Raw genomic sequence first — 21,770 nt, forward strand, 5'->3', positions numbered from 1 at the left:
CATCTCCTGTGCCCTTGACTGAGGTGGGGACAGGAGGACCCACAGCGGGGCTCCGACACCTCGCTCACAGCCCCGCTGACCCCTCACGCCTCCCTGGCGCAAAGCCCGGGCGGACACCCCGGTGCTGCCCCAGCCGGCTGGGCCTCTGACGGGCCAGGAGCCCCTCAGCCAGGCCCGCCCCGTGCAAGCTGCCCCGGGCTGGCTCCTGAGCGGGCAAGGCCCCAGACGAGGCCAGGAGCCTGCACCCACCCCGGCACTCCCCCTGGGGTGGGCAGCTGGTGTCCCAGGAGAGCTCCCGGGACGGGCCTAGAAGAGGCGTCCCAGCGCCTGCCTGGGACTTCTGCCCTCCTCTGGCCTGGCTCTTGCCTACACCCCTTCTCGGCCCCCACGGGGGTCCCCTCCCAGAGGCCTCCCGGTCTGCCACCGCCTCAGCCCCCCGTCCGCGGGAAGGGGGCCCCTGCACCGTGAATGGCGTGCCCCACCTGAACCTTCCCAGGTGGCCTCGCCTGCCTGCCCAAACCCTCTTCTGGGCCTGTCTCTCTCTCTCTTTTGATCCCTGAAATCCGCCACCAGGGCAGGTCCCTGCAGGCACCCCAGAGTCGGGCGCCTCGGGGGCGAGTGTGGAGGAGCACACAGCCGCTCCCCTGAGCTGCAGGCCGCGCCAGCGGGACCTCGGGGCTCAGGTTACGTGCCCCCTCCATGGCCCTCATCACACCTCTGGGGGTGGCTCGCCTGCCCCCCACCCCCCCCACCCGCCCCAGCGCAGGCCCTTGGAACCAGGCCACACCGGCTCGGCAGCCACAGCCAGGCCGGCCCCCAGCTGGGCAGGCTGACAGCGAAGGCAGGCCGGCCCACATTTGCTGCGGGAACGCTGGCCGAGGGGAGGACAACAAGACGGCGATGGCTGTTCTGTCTGGGTCTGGGTCTGGGTCTGGGTCTGGGTCTGGGCGTGAGCCCTAGGTCTGCTGCGAAGTGCCCTCCCCCAGACGCCCCCGAGGGAGAGAGACGGGCCGGAGCCCGGGCCCGGGGACCGGAGGCCCAGAGGTCAGAGCGCAGCTCTGCTGCACAGCTGGGCACCCTGAGGCCAGAGGGAGGCCGGGGCAGCCGCCGCGGGCGCCCACACTCCCGCCGTGCGGAGCCAGAGGGACCAGACCCCCGCACACCCTGGGGAGCCCGGCAAAACCCGGCGGCCAGAGGGCGCCTGCTTCACCCACCCCTCTGGTTGGCGCGGGGGCCCAAACAGGAGCCCCACGCTCCCCCCCACTGGCTGCCCCTGGTCCTCCCAACCTCGGGACAGGCCCCGCCATCCGCCCCGCCGGTCAGCGGCCCTGCCACGAGAGAACACGCCCCAGGCGCACGCCAAGTGACCGGCGACCAGCAGCCCCCGCTGGCCTTAGCAGAGCCTCGGCAACACGGCCCCGCGGGGCTGGCCCCCCGGAGGTGCCCCATGGGGCACCCCCCCCCGTGCCGGCCACATCCCCGCCTGGACACGCCCACCCGGCCCTTCACACACGCGTCCTCACGGCAGTTCGAGTCCCCAGAGGTCCCGCCATCCCCTCTGATGCAGCCCCCACCCCCAGCCACTTCCTACCCCTTCCTGGCTCACACCCCCGTCCCCGAAGTCCTGAAATCGCCCTGACGTCCTGCTGTCCCTGCCGGGATGCGCGCCCCGTGAGGCGGGACCCTGCCTGGCCTCTCGGCTGAGGCCCAGGGGACCAGGCAAGCACAGCGAGGGCTCAGGGGTGGGCGGTGAGTGAGTGGGCCCACACCCAGGCCGCCCCTCCCCCACGCTTGCCCTGGACGCGGTCAGGCTCTCGTCCTCCCGTTCCCACCCGTGTCCCTGAGGCCTCGGCGGCTGTCAGATGTGACCCCAGGCGTCACCGGCTGGGCTGGCCTCGGGCGTGGGGGATGCAGGCCGCCTGGCGTTCCGGCCGTCACAGTTGGCATTAAATCCCAGGCAGCCCCCAGCGCCTGCTCTGGCCTCTTGCCGCCACCAGGGGGTGCCAGTGCCCAGGCACAGAGGCGGCCCAGGGTTTGCAGGCGGGGAAGGGGGGCCCTCGCTGGGGCAGGAGTCCTGCCTGGGGGGGGTCTGTAAGCCCTGACCCAGAACCTCCCTGGGTCCCGGGGGGAAGCCCAGGAAGGGCGGGGCAGGGGGCGTCCCCGCAGGCACTGTCTGCGGGCCCCAGGCCGAGAGTGGAGGGAAGCAGAGGTGTCAGCAGGTGCAGGAGCCAGCCTGGCCACAGACCCCCGAGTGTTCGCGTGCAGGAGCCCCCTCGGCCCTGCCCCCCTCCCGGCCCCGTGGGCAGGGCGCTCCCTCTCCAGGCTGAAGCGCGGTCTGCAAGAGGAGGGACCTGGGCCACACGGCGCCCGAGGGCGGCCTGTGACCTGGGGCAGAAGCACCACCACAGGGCACAGCGGAGGGAGGGAGGGAAGGCGCCCCCACCCACCCTCTGAGCGCCCTGCCCTGGGACGGCCTGGCCTCCCCCCAGAGCCCCGGCCTCCGACGACCTGCAAGTCCGTGCCTCTCCGCCGGCTGCCAGGGCCTGGGGGCGACTGCGTCTCCTGCTGCAGCCCCAGCTGGGCCCTCACCAGCGCCCCCGCCCGGCCAAGTTCAGCTCTGCACCGAGTCCCAGGGATGCAGAGCAGTGGGAGGGTGCACCCAGCTGTGAAACGTCCCTCGGAAACCTCTGTGCCCCCTTCCAAAAGTGGGTGGCAGCCTGTGTGGAGATGTCGGGGGACCCCACGGGAAAGTGGAGGTGCCCAGCAAAGCGCCAGATCCCCAGGGGCCCCCCAGCCCGTGGCTCTCCCAGGCAGTGGCCACCATCTCCCAGCAGGGACAGGCCACGCGAGCTCCCAGCGTGGCAGCCATGGTGTCACCATCTCCCGGCAGGGGCTGGGGTGGGTCTGGGCACCCAGTGCCCGGCGGGCACACGCCGCTCACCTGTGCCCCTTGTCCCCAGCACAGCCTCCCACGCCTCCTGCGGGCCCTTGTCACCCAGGGCACCCCGAGGTGAGGGAGCGGCTGGAGAGCGCGGCTGCCCACCATCGGCTCTGCCCACCAGACCCAGGAGGTGGTGGCCTGTCCTGGGCCCCGCCCAGAACCAGCCTGGAGGGTGACCCTGGGTTGGGACCAACCAGCTGGAGAGGGCTGGGGGACGGGCCAGCCAGGGACAGGCACCAAGACCCTGGGTGACAGCGGTGCCTGGGCGTGCAGGTGCCTCCCGGGGAGGAGGCAGGGGTGCGTGGGGCCGGCAGATGCCCAGGGCAGCGGGGACACGGAGCTGGCGAGCTGGTGCCCAGCCCACCCTGTGTCCCCTCCGCAACACGGGGGGCAGGGGAAGCCCCTGCAGCAGAGACTGGGGCTTCGGGGGCCCTCAGGAGCCCCACTCCCTGCCGGCCGCCCTAACTTCCAGGCGGACAGATCCAAGAGGCTGGGCCTGTCCTCCACGGCCAGGGTCCCCGGGAAGGGAGGGACGGCCAGGGGGACTCGGTGGCCCTGGAGCACTGACTGCACTCTGGCCTGTGGGCCACGCCTACGACCCCTCCTGGAGGCGGAGCCAGAGTGTAGGGCCGCCTGCCCCGCACACCTCCGGGGCGGGGCGGGGCGGGCGTGGGTGACGACCTCGCAGGGAGTTCAGCTGCGCCCGCTCTGCGTGAGGGGTGGGGGGTCGCCGGCGGACACGCTGCAGGCGGGCACCCGGGCTCAGCTCCCCGGTGCCTCCGGGCCTAGGACCTTCCCAACTGCCTGGCAGGACCGGCGGGTTCCTCCACCCCCGGGCAGCCCAGGCCACACGCCCCAGCACAGGCCGCCGGTCCCTAAGGCGGGCCGAGGGCCCCAGTCAGGGTGCCCTGTCCCCTGGGGGCAGCAGACACGTGCGTGGCTGTGTGCGACGCCTGGGCTCCACGCTTCTCGGGCCTGGCCCGAGGTCCCTTCTCACCCCCGTGCTGCCCGCCTGGCCAGAACCGGGCACCAGCACACGGGCAGGCGTGGGGCTGGGGCCCGCACAGCCCCTCTGTCCTGAGACCTGGGGCCCTGGGGTGTAAGACCCACCATGGGCGGCTGATCCGCAGTTCGCGTGCCCCGCCCCGACGTCGGGGAGACGGCCCCCGAGGCTCCTGGCTCCCAGAGAAACAGGCGCTGGCTCTGGCGCCAGCGGCCCACAGCTCTGCCTCCCTCGGGCGGGCCCCGCTATCAGTGGGCCTGGCTCCCCTGACACTGTCCAGGCCTGCAGGGGCCCGGGCCGGGGTGGGGGGCAGGGAGGGGCGGCCCGCTCTGGAATGCCTGCCCGGAGCGGCCAGGACCCCGCAGAGTCGGGCGCAGATGCCAGCCCGCTGCTCCCAGACCCTCGCTAATTACCCCGCGGGCGGGGAGGCGGCCGGCCCGGGAACCCCACACAGGGAATCCGCGGCTTTCCTGGAATCTGCCCCTGAGCGGGGCGTCGCCAGGCAGTCAGGGGGCAGGTGGGCACGGCAGACAGGGAGTGGCCGGAGGGGGGGAGGGGCCGACGCCTGGGCGGCAGACCCCCCCACCCCCGCCCAGAACCGGCTCCCGAGTGCGGGGTCGCCCCAGGCAGGAATTCTCCAGGAATCTGCCCCAGATCATTCCACTCCTACCGCCCGGGGGGCTGGGCTGCTCGGGCCACAGGGGGTCCCGGGTGGGGAGGGGCAGATTCCTGGGGCGAGAAGAGGAGCCAACGGCCGGGGCAGGGAGGGGTCCGCAGGGGCTGCAGGGAGGGCTCGCACAGATGGTCTGTTTTCACTCGCTTTCTCGGGGCCAGGGCCAATCGCCCCAGTGAGGGTCTCTCCCCGGCACCCAGGCCAAGGGTCCCACACACCGCTGCCCTCCCCGGCCCCTCCAGCCACCTCCGCTGCCCCGGGCCCTGATCTGGGCGCCACCCTCCAGACCACCCCCCCCGCCCAGGCAGCCCGGGGCCTGAGCCCCGGGAAGCAGACACTGGTTGCATCAGGCCTCCAGGGCGGGCTTTGCCCTCTGACCCCTCCGCGGGCAAGGGGAGCCTTGGCCAGGGGGGCCGTGAAGGACCGAGGGCACAGGAGGGCGGGGAGGGCCCCTGGGTGCCGTGTGAGCTCCGGCACCCCGGCCCTGCTCCGCTTGGCCAGGCCTTTCCCAGCCCAGGGCAGAGAGCACCGGGCCATCAGCCGTGGCCAGCGGGGGCTGCCGGCTCGGGCGAGGGGGCTGCTGCCTGGCTCCACTCAACCCAGCGCACGGCCGGGGAAAGGCCTGCAGGGGCCCGGACACGGCCCCTTGGTCCCGAAGGAAGCTCCCGCTCCCAGGAGCTGTGTGAGCACCTGTCCGTCCGTCCCCAAGGTGGCGACAGTGTGGGGGCCCCCTGGATCCCCCAGACACTGTCCGGCGCCCCCACCCCAGCACAGGCACCGACAAGGCCCCTGCCCGAAACTCAGCGGGGTCGGGGTCGCAGTCCCCCTGTGTGAGATGGGACGAGCTTCCAGCCCACCCCAGGACTGCCCCCCAGTCCAGAGAGGGGCCTTTCACCCAAGGAGTCTGGGGTGGCTTCTTGGGAAGGGGGGTGGGTGGGAGGGTAAAGGACAGCGTGGCCAAGGGACAGGGTCACAGGGTCACTGCAGGAAACCACCCAGAGGGCAGGGCGGGGCCACTACTCGTGGGCAGCCCAAGGAGGCACCGAGGCCTTGTCTTTCTCTGAACCCCAGCCTCAGTCCTGCCCCGACAGCAGGGGGCACCAGAGACCCCCACTCACCAAACTCCCAGCCGGCACCCGGGGGCAGGTGGGGGGAGCACACAGACCTCTCGCCCTGGGGGGCCTGCCTCCCGGTGTCTCCTGCCGTGATCATGTCATGAAAAGACCGCCCGTCTGGACCCGCAGCCGGCCCGGGGGGAGGCCCACGGCCCCACTGTGCAGGAGCGGGCCTGGAGGCCGCGGCGGGCAGGAGACAGAGGCACCTTTGTGGGCACTGGGGGCAAACCTGGCAATCCCACGACTCACCGAGTGAACACGGGTGCCCCTCCCTGCGCCAGCCACTCCGAAAGGCACCGGGGGACTGCCGGGGGCCCGTCCCGGCGGCTCGGGGCAGGCTGTCTGCGGACACCACCCCCCACCCGGCCCTGCAGAAACGGCCCAGCCAGACTGCAGGCCGGACCTGGGACAGAGCCGCCTCAGCGGTCCCAGCCGCCGGCCACGGCCACGGTCAGCAGGGACCAGGCCGAGGGCCCGAGGCGGTGCTGCCCGCCCCCTCCATTCAATGCGCCAGGCCCCCTGCACGCCGGCGCCAGCTCCTGCGGGGCGTGGGGCTCTCTGGAGACTTGAGGAACCGCCCCTGAAGGAGAGATTAGGTAGTGTGTGCCCCCCACTCGGGCGGGGGACACAGCAGAGCGGAGCCGGGTCCAGGGCAGGTCATGCCGAGGCCGGGGCTCCCAGGCAAACGGCAGCGACCAGGCCCAGTCAGGTGAGGGGCCCAGAGCGGCCCCGCCCCGGCCGGGGGTCAGGCCCGAGGGCCCCGGCAGCCGCTCCCTCTCCATTAACCAGCTCCTCCAGTTCAGAAGCAGTCGCCCTCCGGCCAAGGCCAGGGGCTCGGGCCAGGCCCAGCCACCCCTGGCCCTCACTGCTCCCCCCACCAGGGGTGCCCCGCCACCAGCCGCCTGCTCAGGCTAGGGAGCCAGGGCCCCTCCCAAAGGCAGGGCCCGTCAGGGTGCCGGTGGGCCTGGGTGAGCAGGCTCCGGCCGGGACCGCTCACGCATGTCTCCCCGCGGGGCTGCGGTGGGCGTGGAGCGTGGAGGGGCAGGCCACACGGGGTCCCTTCGGTCCGCTCGGAGAGGGAGGCTCAGGGTCCCTGGGGTTGCGGCTGAACCTTGTGCAGTCTCCCCCAGCCCCTGGGGCCAAGCTCACCTACTCCCCCCGCGCCCCCACCCGGCACTCTGCTGCTCCTTGCACTCCCCTCCGGAAAGCCCACCCCCGCCCACCGGCCCCTCCCCACACGCTGCCCCGTCCACAGGCACGCCACCTCCAGGAAGCCCTCTGCTGGGCATCAGAGCTGAGCTGCGATCACTCCCTGGGCCCGGTGCCCCAGAACCGCCCCAGGGGCCCGCCCAGCCTGCCCGTCTCAGGCGAGGAAGCGGACGGAGGCCCAGGGGGGACAGAGGCAAAGCTGCTCGGACCAGGAGGGCGCCCGGGGGCGCGCCAGGTCTCATGCTCAGTCCGCCCTCGCCCCTCGAGGTCGGGGGCGCCCGGGTCACAAGAAACCACCAGAGGTGGCTGTGTCCTGACGCACAGAGCCAAGGACAGCGGTGTGAAGACGTGTATGTTCCTAAGTGTCAGGGTTCTGTGCCTGTCTTCTCCTTGAAGACCACGCCAGAGCCCTGGTTGGTGGGGCTCAGTGGCCTGGGCGTCGTCCTGCACACTGAAAGGTCGCTGGTTCGATTCCCGGTCAGAGCACACTCCCGGGGTTGCGGGCCAGGTCCCTCCCCAGTAGGGGGCGCACGAGAGGCAACGGATGGATGTTTCCCTCGCACGTCGATGTTTCTCTCTCTCTCTTTCTCCCTCCCTTCCCCTCTCTCTGAAAAATATTTAAAATCCTTAAAAAGGAAGAAAAGAAGACTCAACGCCAGCGGCCCATGTGCTCACAGGACCCCGGAGCCCAGCAAGGGACAGGGCGTCCCCAGGGTACACCTGCCTCCTCCGCTGACCGGTGGCGCCAGCCCCAGGCCACCCCAGGGAGCCACCCCGGCGGGCGCTCAGGCTCGCTGTGCGCGGGCGCCCCCAGGACAGGGGCCGGCCCGGCCGCCGGCATGTCCCCGCACTCTCGCCCAACACAGCAGGCGCTCGGGGACAGCACGTCCCCACCTCCCCACGTCCTTCCCCGGCCGCTCTGCCCCCGCCCACGTGGGTGCCCCTGCAGCCCACCCTGGACCCCCAGCTGCCCGGTTCGACGGCACCAGGCGGGGCACCTCCAGCCTCCCCCGCCCCCAGTGGCCCACACAGGCCCCTTTGTGCTCTGCAGAGCCTCCTCGGGGTGGGGGCGGGGGGGGGGACAAAGCCTGGAGCCCCCGCAGGCAGGCCCACCCCACCCCCTGCTCACCAGCATCCAGCCAGCAGTCCCTCCCCCTCCCCCACTCTTTTGTTCCAATGAAAGAATTTGGGGAACCAGAGACAATATGGCTTATATTTTCAAAACTGGAACCAATTACCACTGCAGTCGGTCAGATGTTTCCTCCGCGCTGCAGCTCAGGTCGGCGGGGCCGCGCCGGCACGGAGGGGGCACCGGGGGGAGCCGCGGGGTTCGGCCCAGAGAGCCGAGCGAGGGGCTGCTACACTGCAGGGTCCGGACCCTCGTCCCACCTTGCACACCCGGCCCTGCACACCCAGCCTGCTCACACTGGCCTGCACACACCCAGCCTGCTCACACCCAGTCTGCACACCCAGCCTGCACACACCCAGCCTGCACACCCAGCCTGCTCACACTGGCCTGCACACCCTCCCCTGCACACCTAGCCCTGCCCACCCAGCCTGCTCACACTGGCCTGCACACCCAGCCTGCACACTCAGCCTGCTCACACCCAGTCCTGCTCACACCCAGCCTGCTCACACCCACCCTGCTCACCCAGCCCTGCTCACCCTCCCCTGCACACCTAGCCTGCACACCCAGCCTGCACACCTGGCCTGCACACACCCGGCCTGCACACCCGGCCTTGCACACCCGGCCCTGCACACCCAGCCTGCTCACACTGGCCTGCACACCCAGCCTGCTCGCACCCACCCTGCACACCCAGCCTGCACACCTAGCCCCCTGCACATCCAGCCTGCTCACACCCAGCCTGCTCACCCAGCCCTGCTCACCCTCCCTTGCACACCCTCCCCTGCACACCCAGCCTGCCCACCCAGCCCTGCTCACACCCAGCCTGCTCCCTTGGTCTCTCCTCCGAGGAGACAGCGCCCAGGCGGCGGCCCTGCAGCCCCCCCACTGCACCGCTCTCCGACGGCCACATCTGCCACATCTGCCCCCCAGCTGGCCACCCTCCCGGGAAGCCCACCCACGGAGGGCCAAGGGCTGCGCACAGGCCCTGCCCCCTGGCACAGATGCTTCCGCCCACCCTGCCCAGGGTTCAGAACAGGACGGGGGCCGGGTTCTGCCCCCTTCTCCTCCAAAGCAGATCTCACAGGGGACCCACCGCCCTGGCACCACCCCAGAGACGGCCAGAAGGTCCCGCGCCCTCACCGGGCGGACGGAGACTCCAGCCCCAGCTCCCTGAGCAGTGGCAGCTGCCCGGGCCCCGGCCCGGGTTCCTCCTCCACAAGCACAGGAAGCGGGGTTTTGACGCGGCATCGCCGGCAGAGCGTGGCGCAGGGGCAGGCAGTACCCTGGGGTTCCGGGCCCTCCGCCCACCCCAAGGCCTGTCCCCACACAGGGGGCTGCTCTGGAGGCAAAGCTGAGCCTGGGGCCTGGACCCCGAGGAGCTGGGGGCACGCTGCTTCCCCCCACCCAGCACCCCAAGCCTGAGTCTCTGAGCCTCGGGCCCTGGAACGGGGTGAGACAGGCTGCCCCCCGCCGGCCACAAAGCCCCCGCTGCATGTCTGAGCTCCCGGGGCGGGGGAACCCTGGCTCCCTCCCCGTGCTGCCCTGCCAGCCCTCACCCCGCTGGTACCCAGGAGGCCGAGGGCAGGGGCCTCGGGGGCGGAGAGGCTGCTCAGCTCACAGGGAGCTCTGGCCCATGCGGCCCCGAGCTGGAGGTCCGGGCAGGCAGGCGAAGACAGAGTCTGGAGGAAGCCCAGTCCTAGGGTGTCACCACTGTCTCTCAGAGGGTGTGACCAAGGACAGGCCACACTGCAGAGTCACCTCCTCGCTGCCCTCCCCCCCCACACACACACACAGGGACCTCGGCAGCACCCGTGAGGCCGACGGTCCAGCCGCAGCCCCGTCCGAGCAGCAGCCCGAAGGCAGCCGGCCGCCAGGGCGGAGGTGCTCCGCCCACCCCCACGGTCACGCCCAGCGAGATCCGAGTCGGGCAGCGCACATGAGCCCCAGGGTCCTCAGAGCGTCTCTCCCGGGCCACCTGTCACCGCGGTGACAGACCCCGAGGAGAGGCGAGGCACGGGGGTGCTCCCGGAGGGGACCGAAGATGCTCCAGAATGGGGGGGTGTCTCCGAGCAGCCCCCAGGGGCACCGGGCAGGGACCCCCGGCCCTGGGGGGGCCCTTCTTCCATTTCTGCGAGAAGGGGCCCTCCCGGAGCCCAGGGACAGGCGGGCTCAGCGCAGAACCTTCCAGGGAACAGAGGGCACTCGACGAGCCCCCGGAGCGGCCCAAGCCGACAGCTGCCCCACCGCCGGCCACACCCCCGGCCACACCGCCCTCCCCAAACTCCTCCGGGAGCACCCCGGCAGCCCCTACCCTCAGCCCGGTGCCGGGGATGGGCGGCACCTGGGAGGGAACACACACAGGGAACAGCGACGGGGAGGGCCCCCCCCCAAACAAGCAGGGGGACCTTCCGGTCCCCCGTTTCCTGGGCTCCTCTGGCTGCCTGCTGGGCGCCTGGACGCGTGGACGCTCACCTCAGGGCGTCTGCCTGGCGTCCGCCCAGAAGCAGCCCCCGCCGCTCACCGGAGGCAAGTTCAAAGCCCCGGAAACCGCCCAGGGGCGTCTGGTTTGTGCGGCAGCGGCCGCGGCAGGCGGCATGGCTCTGTGCCTCAGGCCCGCGGGACCCTGCGAGCGAGCCCCCGGGGTGGGGGGGGCGGGCACAGCCGCCGGAGGGGGGGCCAGAGGTCACGCTGGCCCCCCTCACGCAGAGAGCCGTGGGAACGTTGGCGGGGGTGCGTCTGACATCTTCCCCGCGCGTGTGTGCGCTTGACAGAAACCCTATCACCCCCCACGCGAGTTCTCCCGAGTGGCCCAGAGGCCTGGCTTCCAGGGGGTGTCAGGCTCCAGTTCCTGATGTGCCAGAGTTTCCCCCACCACCTGCCTCAGGCAGGACCCCCGGGGCTCCCCGTGCTCCAACACCGAGGACGTGGGGGTCTCCGGCGCGGCGGCCCGGCAGCTCCGAGACCCCTGGGACGAGTGCTCCCCGCCCTGCCTGTGTCCGCACCCGCCGCCCCGTCCACAGGGGACACAACTCAGGGGTTCCGCGGTCACTGAGGCGTCCACTGAGGGAGGGCCTCAGAGTCGGCCCCGCCCCCCACGACTGGGGTGGGCAGCAGGGCCCAGGGTGAGGGTGGTGGACAACGGCCCCCGTCCTGGGTCCCCCCCGCGCCCGCGCCCCTGGGCGCAGCCAGAGCCTCGGGGCCTGGCGGGGCTGCACTCACCGTGCTGGCAGCGGGGGCCCTGGAAGCCGGCGGGGCAGCGGCACGGCCGGGCTGAGCCGGGCTCGCAGCTGCCACCGTTGAAACACAGGCCAGCGCGGCACTCGGCTGTGGAGAGAGGGGAGGGGGCCCGTGAGTGAGGCAGGGGCTGGGGGCAGCACCCAGCCCACCCACCAGGACGGAGTCGCAAGAGGACACTCCCCCATGAAGTCAACCCACTCAAGGCGAGGCCTCGGGCCAGACGGAACCCAGCCCTCCCCCCAGCGCAGCCGGGACCACACCTGAGGGCTGAGCCCCCACACCTGGAGGTCCCACTGGCAGGCAGCCCAGCCCCGCTGCTGTGGGTCCCACACGGCCCCCCCTAGCCCTGGACACACGTGGTGTAGGTCCAGGGGAGCCCCTTTGGCTGGGGCAAGAACCCCAACACAGCACCCTGCGATTCCCCACCACAGCCTCCCAACGCACCTCAGCATTTACGGGGGGAAGAGCTTGTTCCCTCCCAAGCCCCAGGCCACGGGCCCCCACGCCAGCCCTCCCCCAAGACCCTCCCTGCAGGGAGAAAGCCCCCCTCCAGGTTCCCGGGGAAGGACGGAGCCCCCCCGGGCTGGCTCCACAGCCTCCACGCCAAGAGCACCGCCCACCACACGGGTGGGCGCCCGGGACAAGCAGAGGGACAGGCGCCCTCTGCCCGCAGCCAGGCCCAGCTCCCGGAGCCTCTGCGTGGCTGCAAGTCCGGGCTCAAGCTGGCCACCCCGAGTCCGGGAGCCCGTCCTGTCGATGGAGAAGGTGGGGGGCCAAGAGGCCACAGACCCCAACGACAAGGCCCACCAGCCCTCCCAGCCCCGGCCTCCCACCCCAGACACGGAGCCCCGGAGAGCGGGTCTGAGTGGGCAGCACGGTCCCCTCCCCCCCGCCTGCTGCCCGCTCCCTGCCTGCGGCACACCCACCTCCCCGCAGCTGGGTGTCTGCAGGGCTGGGGCCACGCGCCCGGGACCTCCCAGGAGGGCTGGGCCCGGACCGCCCCAGACTGGGGTCCTGTCCCCACAGACCTCCAGCCCCTGGTGGAGGCTGTGACTGAACCCCCAGCCCTCGGCTGAGGTCACGGAGCAAGTGCCAGGGCTGCCCGGACGTGAAGACGCAGACCCGCGCACGCTTGGCCCTGGGGCGCGCTGGGCAGGCCGGGGCCACCACCCCGACCCCGCCCCACCAAGGGCACCCTGAGCTGAGTGCCCAGGCGTGGGGTGTTCCTGTGCTAGGAGCCGTGGGCTGCAGGGGAGGGGCCCCGGGCCAGGCGCTAGGGCGGCGGACTGCCGTCCGGAGCGTGAGCGCCCACAGGCAGTGTGTGCCAGCCCTGCCCGTTCCCACGCTGGGCGAGGGGCTGACCATGGCCAGGACGGAAAAGGAAAAGTGAGACTCGGGGGCAGGAAAGCCGGGGGCGGCCTCCTTGCCGCTCCCCCCCTCGGGCCCTGACCCCAGGGAGGGCCACCTGCCGGGGCCAGCTGCCTGCAGGACCGCAGGTGGGTGCAGGGCACCAGCTGGGGGCTCACCCGCAGCCCCGCCTGCAGGGGCCGAGGTCCCGGGCGCGGAGCCAGGGCTGCACCCGGTCCGTGGCTCCCGCTGGCAGGAGCCACAGCGCAGCCCCTCCTGGGCTACCACGGCCTCGCACCTTCCGCTCCCTCTGCGGTGGGGGTCTCTCCCCAGGCACCTGCAAGGCCCCCGCCCCCACTCACGTCACACAGGCCACCGGTGCCCGGGAGGGAGTGGGAGTCCGTCCACAGCCCCATTGGAGCCAGCACCGCCTGCCCGCCCCCCGACCCCGTTCCCTGCTCCCTGCCTCGTCCTCCTGCAGCGTTCTGTCCTCACTCCCCCGCCCCGACCGCGGGGCGCAGGGCGCAGTTCCGGAGTTCCCGCACTGCACTGCCGCCCGCCCACGCCTGAGCCTGAGGCAGGCCCTCGCCACCGTCTGTACAATGTATCACCTGGGCCAGGGCTTCTCAGCCCGACACACTGTTACTGTTTTCTCTTCATTGTTGCTCTTCCTTCCTTCCTTTCGGAAGGAAGAGTTAGTTTGGACACCCCCGCACAGCCTGTCTTGGAATCCGCACTGAGGTGCACACGGCCGCACTGAGGGCTCCGACCAGTCCTGCCGACCGAACCTGCGGCTCTGTGGCCCGCCTGCCAGCCCCAGAGGGACAGAGCCCAGGCGAACCGAGGCTGCGAGCAGGTGCGTCTGTCTTCCTGGCTGCGTCCGCCTCGGGGTCGGCGAGCGGGGATCCGGGGGTCCGAGCTGCTCCAGGCCGGGAACCGCGTCCTTCGATGAGGGGGAGCCAGGACCCAGGGCAGCTGCGGCTGAAACAGCGTGAAGGTCCGTCCAGACAACCCGTGTCCTCCAGCCGGGGCAGACGTGGAATCCAGAGATCCGTGCTGAGCAGGAAGAACTCGAACCCCAGCAACCAAGGGCCGGAGCCCAGCTGCCCCCCAGGGCACGTGGGTGAAGGGGCCACGCGGATCCGGGGAAGCCCCGGGCATCGGGCGCCGCTGCCCTGTCCCACCGACACTTTCTTTTGGTCACCTCCAGGTCAGCATGCTGCTGAGTGGCTCTCGGAGGAACCCCAACACCATTAGAAGCTTCCTGCCATTCTCTCCACCGCACCCGCCTTCTCCTCGTTCCGACACCCGCGCCACGGGCCCCGGCGCCGTCTCGCACGCGCCTGTGTCTCCAGGTCACATCCAACCGAAGTCTCACCGTGGCTGGTGGACGGGGGCCGCCCCTGCCCCGCCCCAGCCTGACCACCTCTCGGTGTCCCTCGGCCGCAGAGAGCGGCCGGGTCACTGGGCGCAGCTGTCAGGCGGGGTGCCACGTCGTTGGGCGTCCCCCCAGCGAGCCCCTGGAGCCCCCTCCGGGGAACACGGGGGAAGCGAGCGCTGTTTGTCCCTGGAACCCGCCCCTGGGCCGTCCTCACAGAACCCGTCCGTACCTCTGTCGTTACGGCTGCGGGCGCAGAGGGCGCCCCCCCACCCCCGGGGCGAGGTCCCGGGCCCCTGCCCAGCGCTCCCCCTGGGCCCCCACGCCCACCCCTCGCAGCTGGCAGCCCAGGCTCGGGGGCCACCCCAGCGGCCCGACTACAGGGCTCTTCCCGCATCCCTGGCACAAACAGGTGAAAGTCACACACACCTGGGAGGAGCCCACCCTGAAGTAGAACTTTAAAAAGAAACAACCAAGAGGGCCCGGGCTTCAAGTTCCGGATGCATGCTGTGACCTTGTCCCCTGGAGACCCCTGTGGGGCCCTGTCCTGTGGGGCCCCTGCACCAGGGGACCCCGTCCCGGTGGGGATCCTGGCCCCCGTCTCCTGGCAGATGTGACAACCCACACGCCCAAGGCCAGGCCCAGGGGCCGAGAGGTCCCCACCTGGGGAGGGTGGCGGCCAGGACCCACCCTGAGCTGAGGGAGGCCCGGTGGGCTCCAGCCCCACCTGCCGCACCCCCACGCCGGCTGCTGGCCAGGACGGGGCGGCCCCGTCCTTCACGGGCAGAGAGAGCCACAGCGCGGGCAGAGCTCAGCTCAGACTGAGCGGGCAGGAGAGACGGACTCTGGTCCCCCCCCGGGCCCCGGCCCCGGCCCCGGCTCCTCCTGCCCAGCCCGGAGTGGTCACTCCCAGCGCCAGGAGGAACCAAGGGCCTCAGGACCCCAGCCCGGGGGCGCAGGGCACACCGTCCCGGGACCTGTGCTGGACGGGCCTGGACCTGCGGCTGCTCCCGACCCTCGGGCCCGCATGCCCTGCACCCGCGTCCTTCCCTGGGTGGAGAGACCAAGCCTCCCCCCGCTGACCCTGGGGGCGGGGACACAGGCCTGGCCCCACTGCCCCCCTCGCCCCCCGTTATCCTGCCAGGACTGCTGCAGCCTGGGGAGCCCCCACCCCCCCCACCGGGCGGGCGGAAACGGGAACCTGGCTTTGATGTCCGCCTGCACCCACTCAAGAGCCCCTTTGTTCTCCCAGACGCCAGCCCCCCACCCCACCCCCGAGAGCCGAGATCGGGCCTCAGAGAGTAGGGCAGCTGCCGGGGCGGCTGGCCGGCGTCCACCAGCCCCCACGGCCCCCACGGCCCGCGGCCCAGCGGCTTCCTTCTCCTCCATCCTCCACTCCCTTCCGGAGGGAGCTGTTCATTTCCCGTCCTGAGAAAACACCGCCGTGCCCTGTCCTTTCCCCTTCTCCCCTGCAGGTCACATGAGGTCCCCTTCGGCCCCCGACGTCCGTGTCCCATCCCAGTCACAGACGGCCCACCGTGGGTGACCCCCGGGTGTGGGACGCGAGACCCCCGGCCGGCCTCTCAGGGGAGGGGCGCAGACCCCGCAGTCCCCGCCAGCCTCCCCAGTGCTCCACCCCCGGGACCCCCACCCCGGCACGAAGCAGGGGCCTCCCAGCAGCCGGCCAGGACCAGGCACCCGACTCCAGCACAGACACGCCCACCGGGACGCGCTCTCTGGGGGCGGCAGCCCCCCCCCAGCAGAGGGCGGGCGGGCTGAGGCCCAGGGTGCGGCAGGACAAGCGGGCAAGGGGTCACACTCCAGGACCCTGACCCCGAGCCAGGCTCAAAGGCGCCCAAGACCCCTCTGGGTGGCGCCAGGCACCCCGGCCAGCAGATGGCCGCTCTCCCTGCTGGCCCTGCCAGCACCAGCACGGGAGACATCCTGGCTCCTTTCCTCTCGTATGACTTTGTCCTGACAGCCTCGGTGACACGCCAGCAGGATGTGTGGCCCCGGGTGTCACTCCTGCTCCTGTGACAGGTCCCCCCCGCCCGGAGCAGGCTGTGGGGGCGGGGCTGCGTCCCGCAGCAGCTGTGGGGGGTGGGGGGACAGTCCCCGGACACACGGTCTCTTTGAGGGAGGCTCAGCGTCCGCAGGTGGCACGGCGGGCGGGGACACTCACCGGCGAGGCAGCCCTGGGCGCCCGGCTGCTGGCTCCACCCGGGGCAGCACCTGAGCACGGTCCGGGTCTCCGCGGCGTACACCTGCCTGTAGCTGGTGTAGTAGCTGGTTCTGGAAGAGACAGGGGAGGGGAGTGCTGGCAGCACTGCTCCCTCGGCATCGGTGCTCGCAGTCCCCTGCCCTCAGGTGTGTCCCCTGCCCTCAGGTCGGGCCCCTGCTGTCTCTGTCGCAAAGCTGAGTGGGCGGCTCGGAGGAGGTGCCCGGGCCCACAGCGCCCTGGAACCAGCAACAGGCCTTCCGCTGTGCCCGGCCCCGCCACCCTCACCACCATCCCCCCACTGGCTCCCGGGTGGCTGGGGACCGGCGCTGGCCGTCGTCACCCAGACAGTCCTGGAGGGCCGGGGGCCTCAGACCCCAAGTGCCCGCTGAGGAGCAGGACCAGCTCCCAGAGTGGACCCCGTGGGTTCCAGGCGCCCGGGGCGGGGCGGGCCCCAGGCCCCCCGGTGCACCAAGGAGCCGGACACGGGCCTGCCCTGACACGCCCATGAGGAGGGGTCCCTGCCCCCCCCGGGGTGAGTGGTGCTGAGCCGGGGGGCCAGAGGGAGGCAGCCCAAGTGACAGGAGGACCCAAACGCATTCAGTACTTGGCGCTGAGGGCAGAGGGGCGCAGGCCAGGGGGCTCCCCGCAGAGGGCAGCCTGCAGGTCGGGGTGGCTCATGGCTGGTTCCTGCTTAGGTGGATGGTGCAGCCCCCACAAAGGCTGAGAGCAGAGCCCACCCAGCCGCCGGGCCGCTGGAGGTGGGCAGCCCGACCCGAGCAGCCTGGGGCCCAGCATGGGGCGTGGCCGGAGGAAGGCGGGGCCCACGCCCACTCCCTGGCACCCCCGGCAGAACGGACAGAGCTCTTATGTCCCCTCCCCACATCCAGAGACGCCCTGGGCCCGCCCAGTCCCCCTGGCACCCGCAGCCCCGCGGCCGGCAGGGCATGCCCGGTGAAACAGCCAGCGAGGGGCCTCCTCCCGCAGCCCCAGGCTCACCCCGTAGCCACAGACCTGGCGCCAGCGTGGGAGGCAGGGAGTGCCTGGTCAGCACATTCCCCACGGCTCCCCACCCAGCTGTGCCCCGCACCCCGGCCCCCCCACAGCCCAGCTCCTCCTCAGCTGGGCCGCAGGTGTGTGGGGAGCGCCCCTGCCCACCCAGATGGCGGGCGGGTTCCCCGGTCACCCTCCCGGGAGCCGCCTCCTCCGCACCCTCCCCCGCCCAAACACCCAGCACCCTCCCTGGTGACGGCAACTCGGACGTCTGCCTGCCCACACCCCTGCCTCTTCCCGCCTGTGCGGGCTGCACGGCCCCCTGCACCTGGGCTGCCCCCCCCCCCCCCCCGTCCACAGAGAGGATCTTCACAGGCCTCCTCGAGTGTAATGGAGGCGCCCTGCCTCAGGGTGGCCCCGATTTCAACAACTGGGGTCCTTGTGAGAAGAGGGAAGTCTGGGCACGGACCAGGGGCAACGGAGAGACAACAGAGGCTGGTGCGACGCAGCTACCAGCCCAGGACCGCGGCCGACAGGCCCTGTCCCCAGGTGCTCTGCTGGAGCCCCCGGGAGGAACCCCCCCACGCCTGACGTCGGGCTGCCGGCTGCGGGCACGGAGGGTCCCGCCGTCGCTGGAGCCGCCCCGTCCGGAGGAGGGGGCTGGCCAGGCCACCCCGAGGCCTACAGGCACAGTGACCCCCGCCCCAGCCCCCTCCGCCGCCGCTGTAGGAACCGGGCCGGGGCCCAGCCAGCACCACCGGGGCAGGGACCCTGGAGCCACCGCGAGGGGCCGGAGAGCCTGGACCTGCGTCCGTCTCCGGGAACGGAAACGCCCTCCAGGGGTGCAGGGGGCCCGGCACTCGGGGCCGTGGGAGACAGCGGCCGCCTGGGGTCCCGGGCCCCGAGGACCGACCGCCAGGCCGCTTCCGGGAAGTGGGGTGCTGCACGCACTGCGCGCGGCGGCCGGGGGGCTCCGCAAACACCGTCTTGGCAGGACATGAAACCGCCCGCCTGCGGAGCTGCCGCCGCCGCCGCGGGGACAGCGTTTGGCAGCGCGAGTGTTGGGCCGGTCCCTCGCAAATGTTTATCCCTCTCCTCGGCTACGTGCAGCTCCTCGCGGCCCCTGGAAGCCCGGGGGGGGGGGGGGGTTCGGCCCCTCCGCCACCTGCCTGCGCCCCGCAGAGTGGGAGGCCCTCGGAGACAGCCGCAGGCCGGCCTGCAGCCCCCCTGGGCCCCCGACGGCGGACCCTCACTCCCCCGCAGCTCGCAGCTCGCACAGACACTTCAAAGGGGCGGCAGCGCCACCACCGGGAGCTGGCTCACAGCAGGGCCACTGTCACAGGAAGACGCGGCCGCCAGGCCAGTGCCCCGTCCTCCGCCCCTGCAGCCGCCCAGGAACCCGGGCCACAGCCCAGCAGGGCCTCGGGGTGGGGGTGGGGGGTGCCTGCTGGCAGGGCACACCCGTGGGCTCTGAGCTCCAAGCAGCCCCTTCCTTCCTCCCCTCCTCCCTCCCCTCCTCCCCTCCTCCCCTCCTCCCCTCCTTCCTTCCTGCCTGCCTGCCTGCCTTCCTTCGAGTGGAGTCCTCCCCACGGAGGCAGGCAGACCCCAGAACAGCCTGTGTCGGCTGGCTGATGGGTTCGTGGGGAAACACCTACCACGTGCTAGAAGGAGTGACGTGGAGCCCTGGCTGGTGTAGCTCAGTGGATTGAGCGCGGGCTGTGAACCAAAGCATCGCAGGTTCGATTCCCAGTCAGGCCACATACCTGGGTTGCAGGCCACAGCCCCCAGCAACCGCACATTGATGTTTCTCTCTCTCTCTCTCTTTCTCCCTTCCCTCTCTCTTTCACCCTTCCCTCTCTCAAAATAAAAAATAAAAAAATAAAATAAAATAAACCCTCTTTAAAAAAAATTTTTAAAAAAGAAGTGACGTGAAGGAAGAGGACTGGACGCTCTTCTGGGCCCAGGGGGTGACGGGAGGGCAGGGGACTCGTCCCAAGAAGCCGGGGTGTCTTAGCTCAGGAGTCGTGGGAGGGGACGGGACACGTCAACACCCCAGGAGCCCTCTGGAAGGGGGGCGAGGCTGGGCCCCCGAAACACTCAGCGTCGGTTCCAGGGGAGCCCGCAGGACACCAGGGGCGGGGCACAGAGGCAGGAGATGACCCGCTCACCTGCAGTGGGTGCGGCCGCTGCCGCTGGGACGGTCCTGGGGGAGCGGAGGTGGGCCCGGACCCACCCCAGAGCCAGGCCGGCCCAGAGGTGCGCCCGCCACCCCTCCCCGGGCCGGGGACACTGAGGTGGGCCTGCCATGTGGCGGGGGTACGGCCCAGTGTCCTGGAGCTGAGGGGTACAAGCAGAGGAGCCTGCTTCGCCCCCTGAGCCTTCCCAGGAAACCCCAACAAGGAACAAGGACCCCCCCACCGGCCGCCAGCACGCGTGGGGCAGCAGGGCTGCCCAGACAGGGGCCTCTCCGTCGCTGCCCAGACGCCCCACACAGGCCGGGGCTCCGGCCACCTGGGAAACAACCGCTGCTCCCGCCGGCCCAGCGGGAGGCCAGCGAGTGCGGGGAAGGGTGACAGCCGCCCCCGCGGCTCCACAGCAGCCCCTCGGCGCACGGCCGGCCCAGGGCCCAGGGCTCCGGGCGCTCCCAGAGTCACGCCCTCCGCACCCCCAGTTGTGGGGGGCAGCTAATGTGACCTCCTCCCGTGCTTCGAATACACGCACATTTGCCACGCATGCTGGTGCGGCTGGAAGGACACGCTGCGTGCGAAGTGCACGCCTCGGGGGACACAGGGGGGCCCAGGCTCCTGCGGCCCTTCCCTCCTGGGTGGACTCCCCCAAGACCTCACCCAGAGGCCGGGCACCGCACCCACCTTCAGGACCTGGCGCCGCCACCCCCCAACCTGGCCGGGGCCGCCGCCGGCTCCCAGGCTGGGGAGGGCCCCGAGTGGGACCCCCCAGCCCCAGCCCTGCAATCAGGCAGATTCCGGGACAGGAATGCGAGGGGAGGTGTGCAGAGACACTCCCCGTGTTCGGTTTTGAAATAGAATCTTGAGCAATAAAAGGTCTCACACGAGCCTGGGCACGAGGCCCAGGGGTCAGGCGGTAGCCGGCTCCAGCCGGGAGCTCACAGGGTGGGCGCCCTGCTTCTCACCCCCTCCTGTGGCCAGCAAACACCCACCCCCGCAGGGTCCCCGACTCCCCCAAGGGGTCTTCCCGCTCAGAGACCCCACTTCCCCGCACAGGGTGGCCGCCGCCCTGCCAGGTCCCCGCCCCAGCTGCCCACCAAGGCCCCAGGGGCCAGCTGAGCAGGGCAGCCCTGTCCTAGCCTCAGGGGGCCTCTCCCCCAGCGGGTGTGAGAGGCCGGGTCCTCCATCAGATGGGGGGGCTGCAGGTCGGGGGTCCGGGTGGCCCTGACTCGGGGACCGCCCTGACACACAGCCCCTGACCCCGCCGCCCCGCCCCCAGGCCTGAGCACCGCCCCCGCTCCCACACGCGACCACGTACCTCCGCTCCTGGCTGACGCACCACGGCTGCCGTCCGCAGCCCGGCCTCCACACGGGCACCGTCCGGCTGAAGGCCTGCACGCAGGGCTGGCGGCGGCCCACCAGGGTCAGCTCCTGCTCCGCGCACACGTGGGGCCTGGGGCGGAGGACAGCGGTCAGTGCGCTCGCCACCCACAGCCGCCGGCCCCCCACCCCCGGCGTCCACAGCGTCGGCGGGAACAGGGACAGGGGTGGCGGGAGTTCGCCCGACCCAGACCCTAGGTCCCCCCACCCCGGCCGCCCCGGCCTCCGAGACGTCCCCAGAGCTGGTCAGCTGGGGCCTGAGGCTGAGCGGGACCGGACCGGCAGAGCCAGCAAGGCGAGGATGAGGGAGGACACCCAGGGAGTGTGGCTCGGTGGGGGGGGATGGGGGACAGCACGGTGGGCAGGGGCGCTGTCTCTCCCGGCGACCACCGTCCCACGCCGTCCGTGGCTCCAGCACCGGTGAGCATCCCGGCGACGTGCCCACTGAGGAAGGAGGTGGAGGGGACCGGGACAGGAGCGCCCGGAGGCCGGCACAGGCCACCCAGGGCGCTCGGTTCGGGCACAGCCGGGGAGGGACGCCAAGGCCTCACTGCCTCGTGCAGTTTTGGAGCCAGCAGATTCCGCGGGGACTCCGAGGATGACACCTCCTCGGGCGGGCAGCCAGGCTCCGGCCCACCCGGAGGGGCCCGCCGTCCAGGCTGGGGGAGCCGAGGGCCGGCTGGCGGGCCAGGGCCCCTCCCCCACTCCCACCTGAGTCCCCGGAGCTGCCAGATGACGTGGCTCGCCCCCCCCTTTCCTTCACCTACGGCCGTCTGGCCTCATTACCACCCCCCGCCCCACAGCCGGTCTGCCGGCTGCCTGGCGCTCCTGGGACCGGCACTGCAGGCTCCGGCCCGCTCCGGCCAGCCGCCCGGGCTCACGGCCAGCCCCACGTGTGTGCACGCACGCACACACGCGAACGTATGCAAATGCAGATGCTCACACGCATGCACTCACAAGCAAG

General features: G+C 71.9%; 1 protein-coding gene across 1 annotated transcript in view; it reads right to left on the reverse strand.

Moving 5' to 3' along the window:
• Positions 1 to 21,770, reverse strand: part of MEGF6 (multiple EGF like domains 6) — a 76,238-nt gene that overhangs the window by 46,831 nt on the left and 7,637 nt on the right. The window contains exons 5-7 of the mRNA XM_045858729.1: positions 20,745 to 20,879; positions 16,212 to 16,321; positions 11,287 to 11,391 (exon numbers count right to left, since the gene is read on the reverse strand). Coding sequence (XP_045714685.1) covers positions 11,287 to 11,391; positions 16,212 to 16,321; positions 20,745 to 20,879 — 350 coding nt within the window. The remainder of the gene's footprint in view (positions 1 to 11,286; positions 11,392 to 16,211; positions 16,322 to 20,744; positions 20,880 to 21,770) is intronic.

This window comes from Phyllostomus hastatus, unplaced genomic scaffold, assembly GCF_019186645.2.
Source record: "Phyllostomus hastatus isolate PE091 unplaced genomic scaffold, TTU_PhHast_1.1 phas_scaffold_182, whole genome shotgun sequence".
NCBI lineage: Eukaryota > Metazoa > Chordata > Mammalia > Chiroptera > Phyllostomidae > Phyllostomus > Phyllostomus hastatus.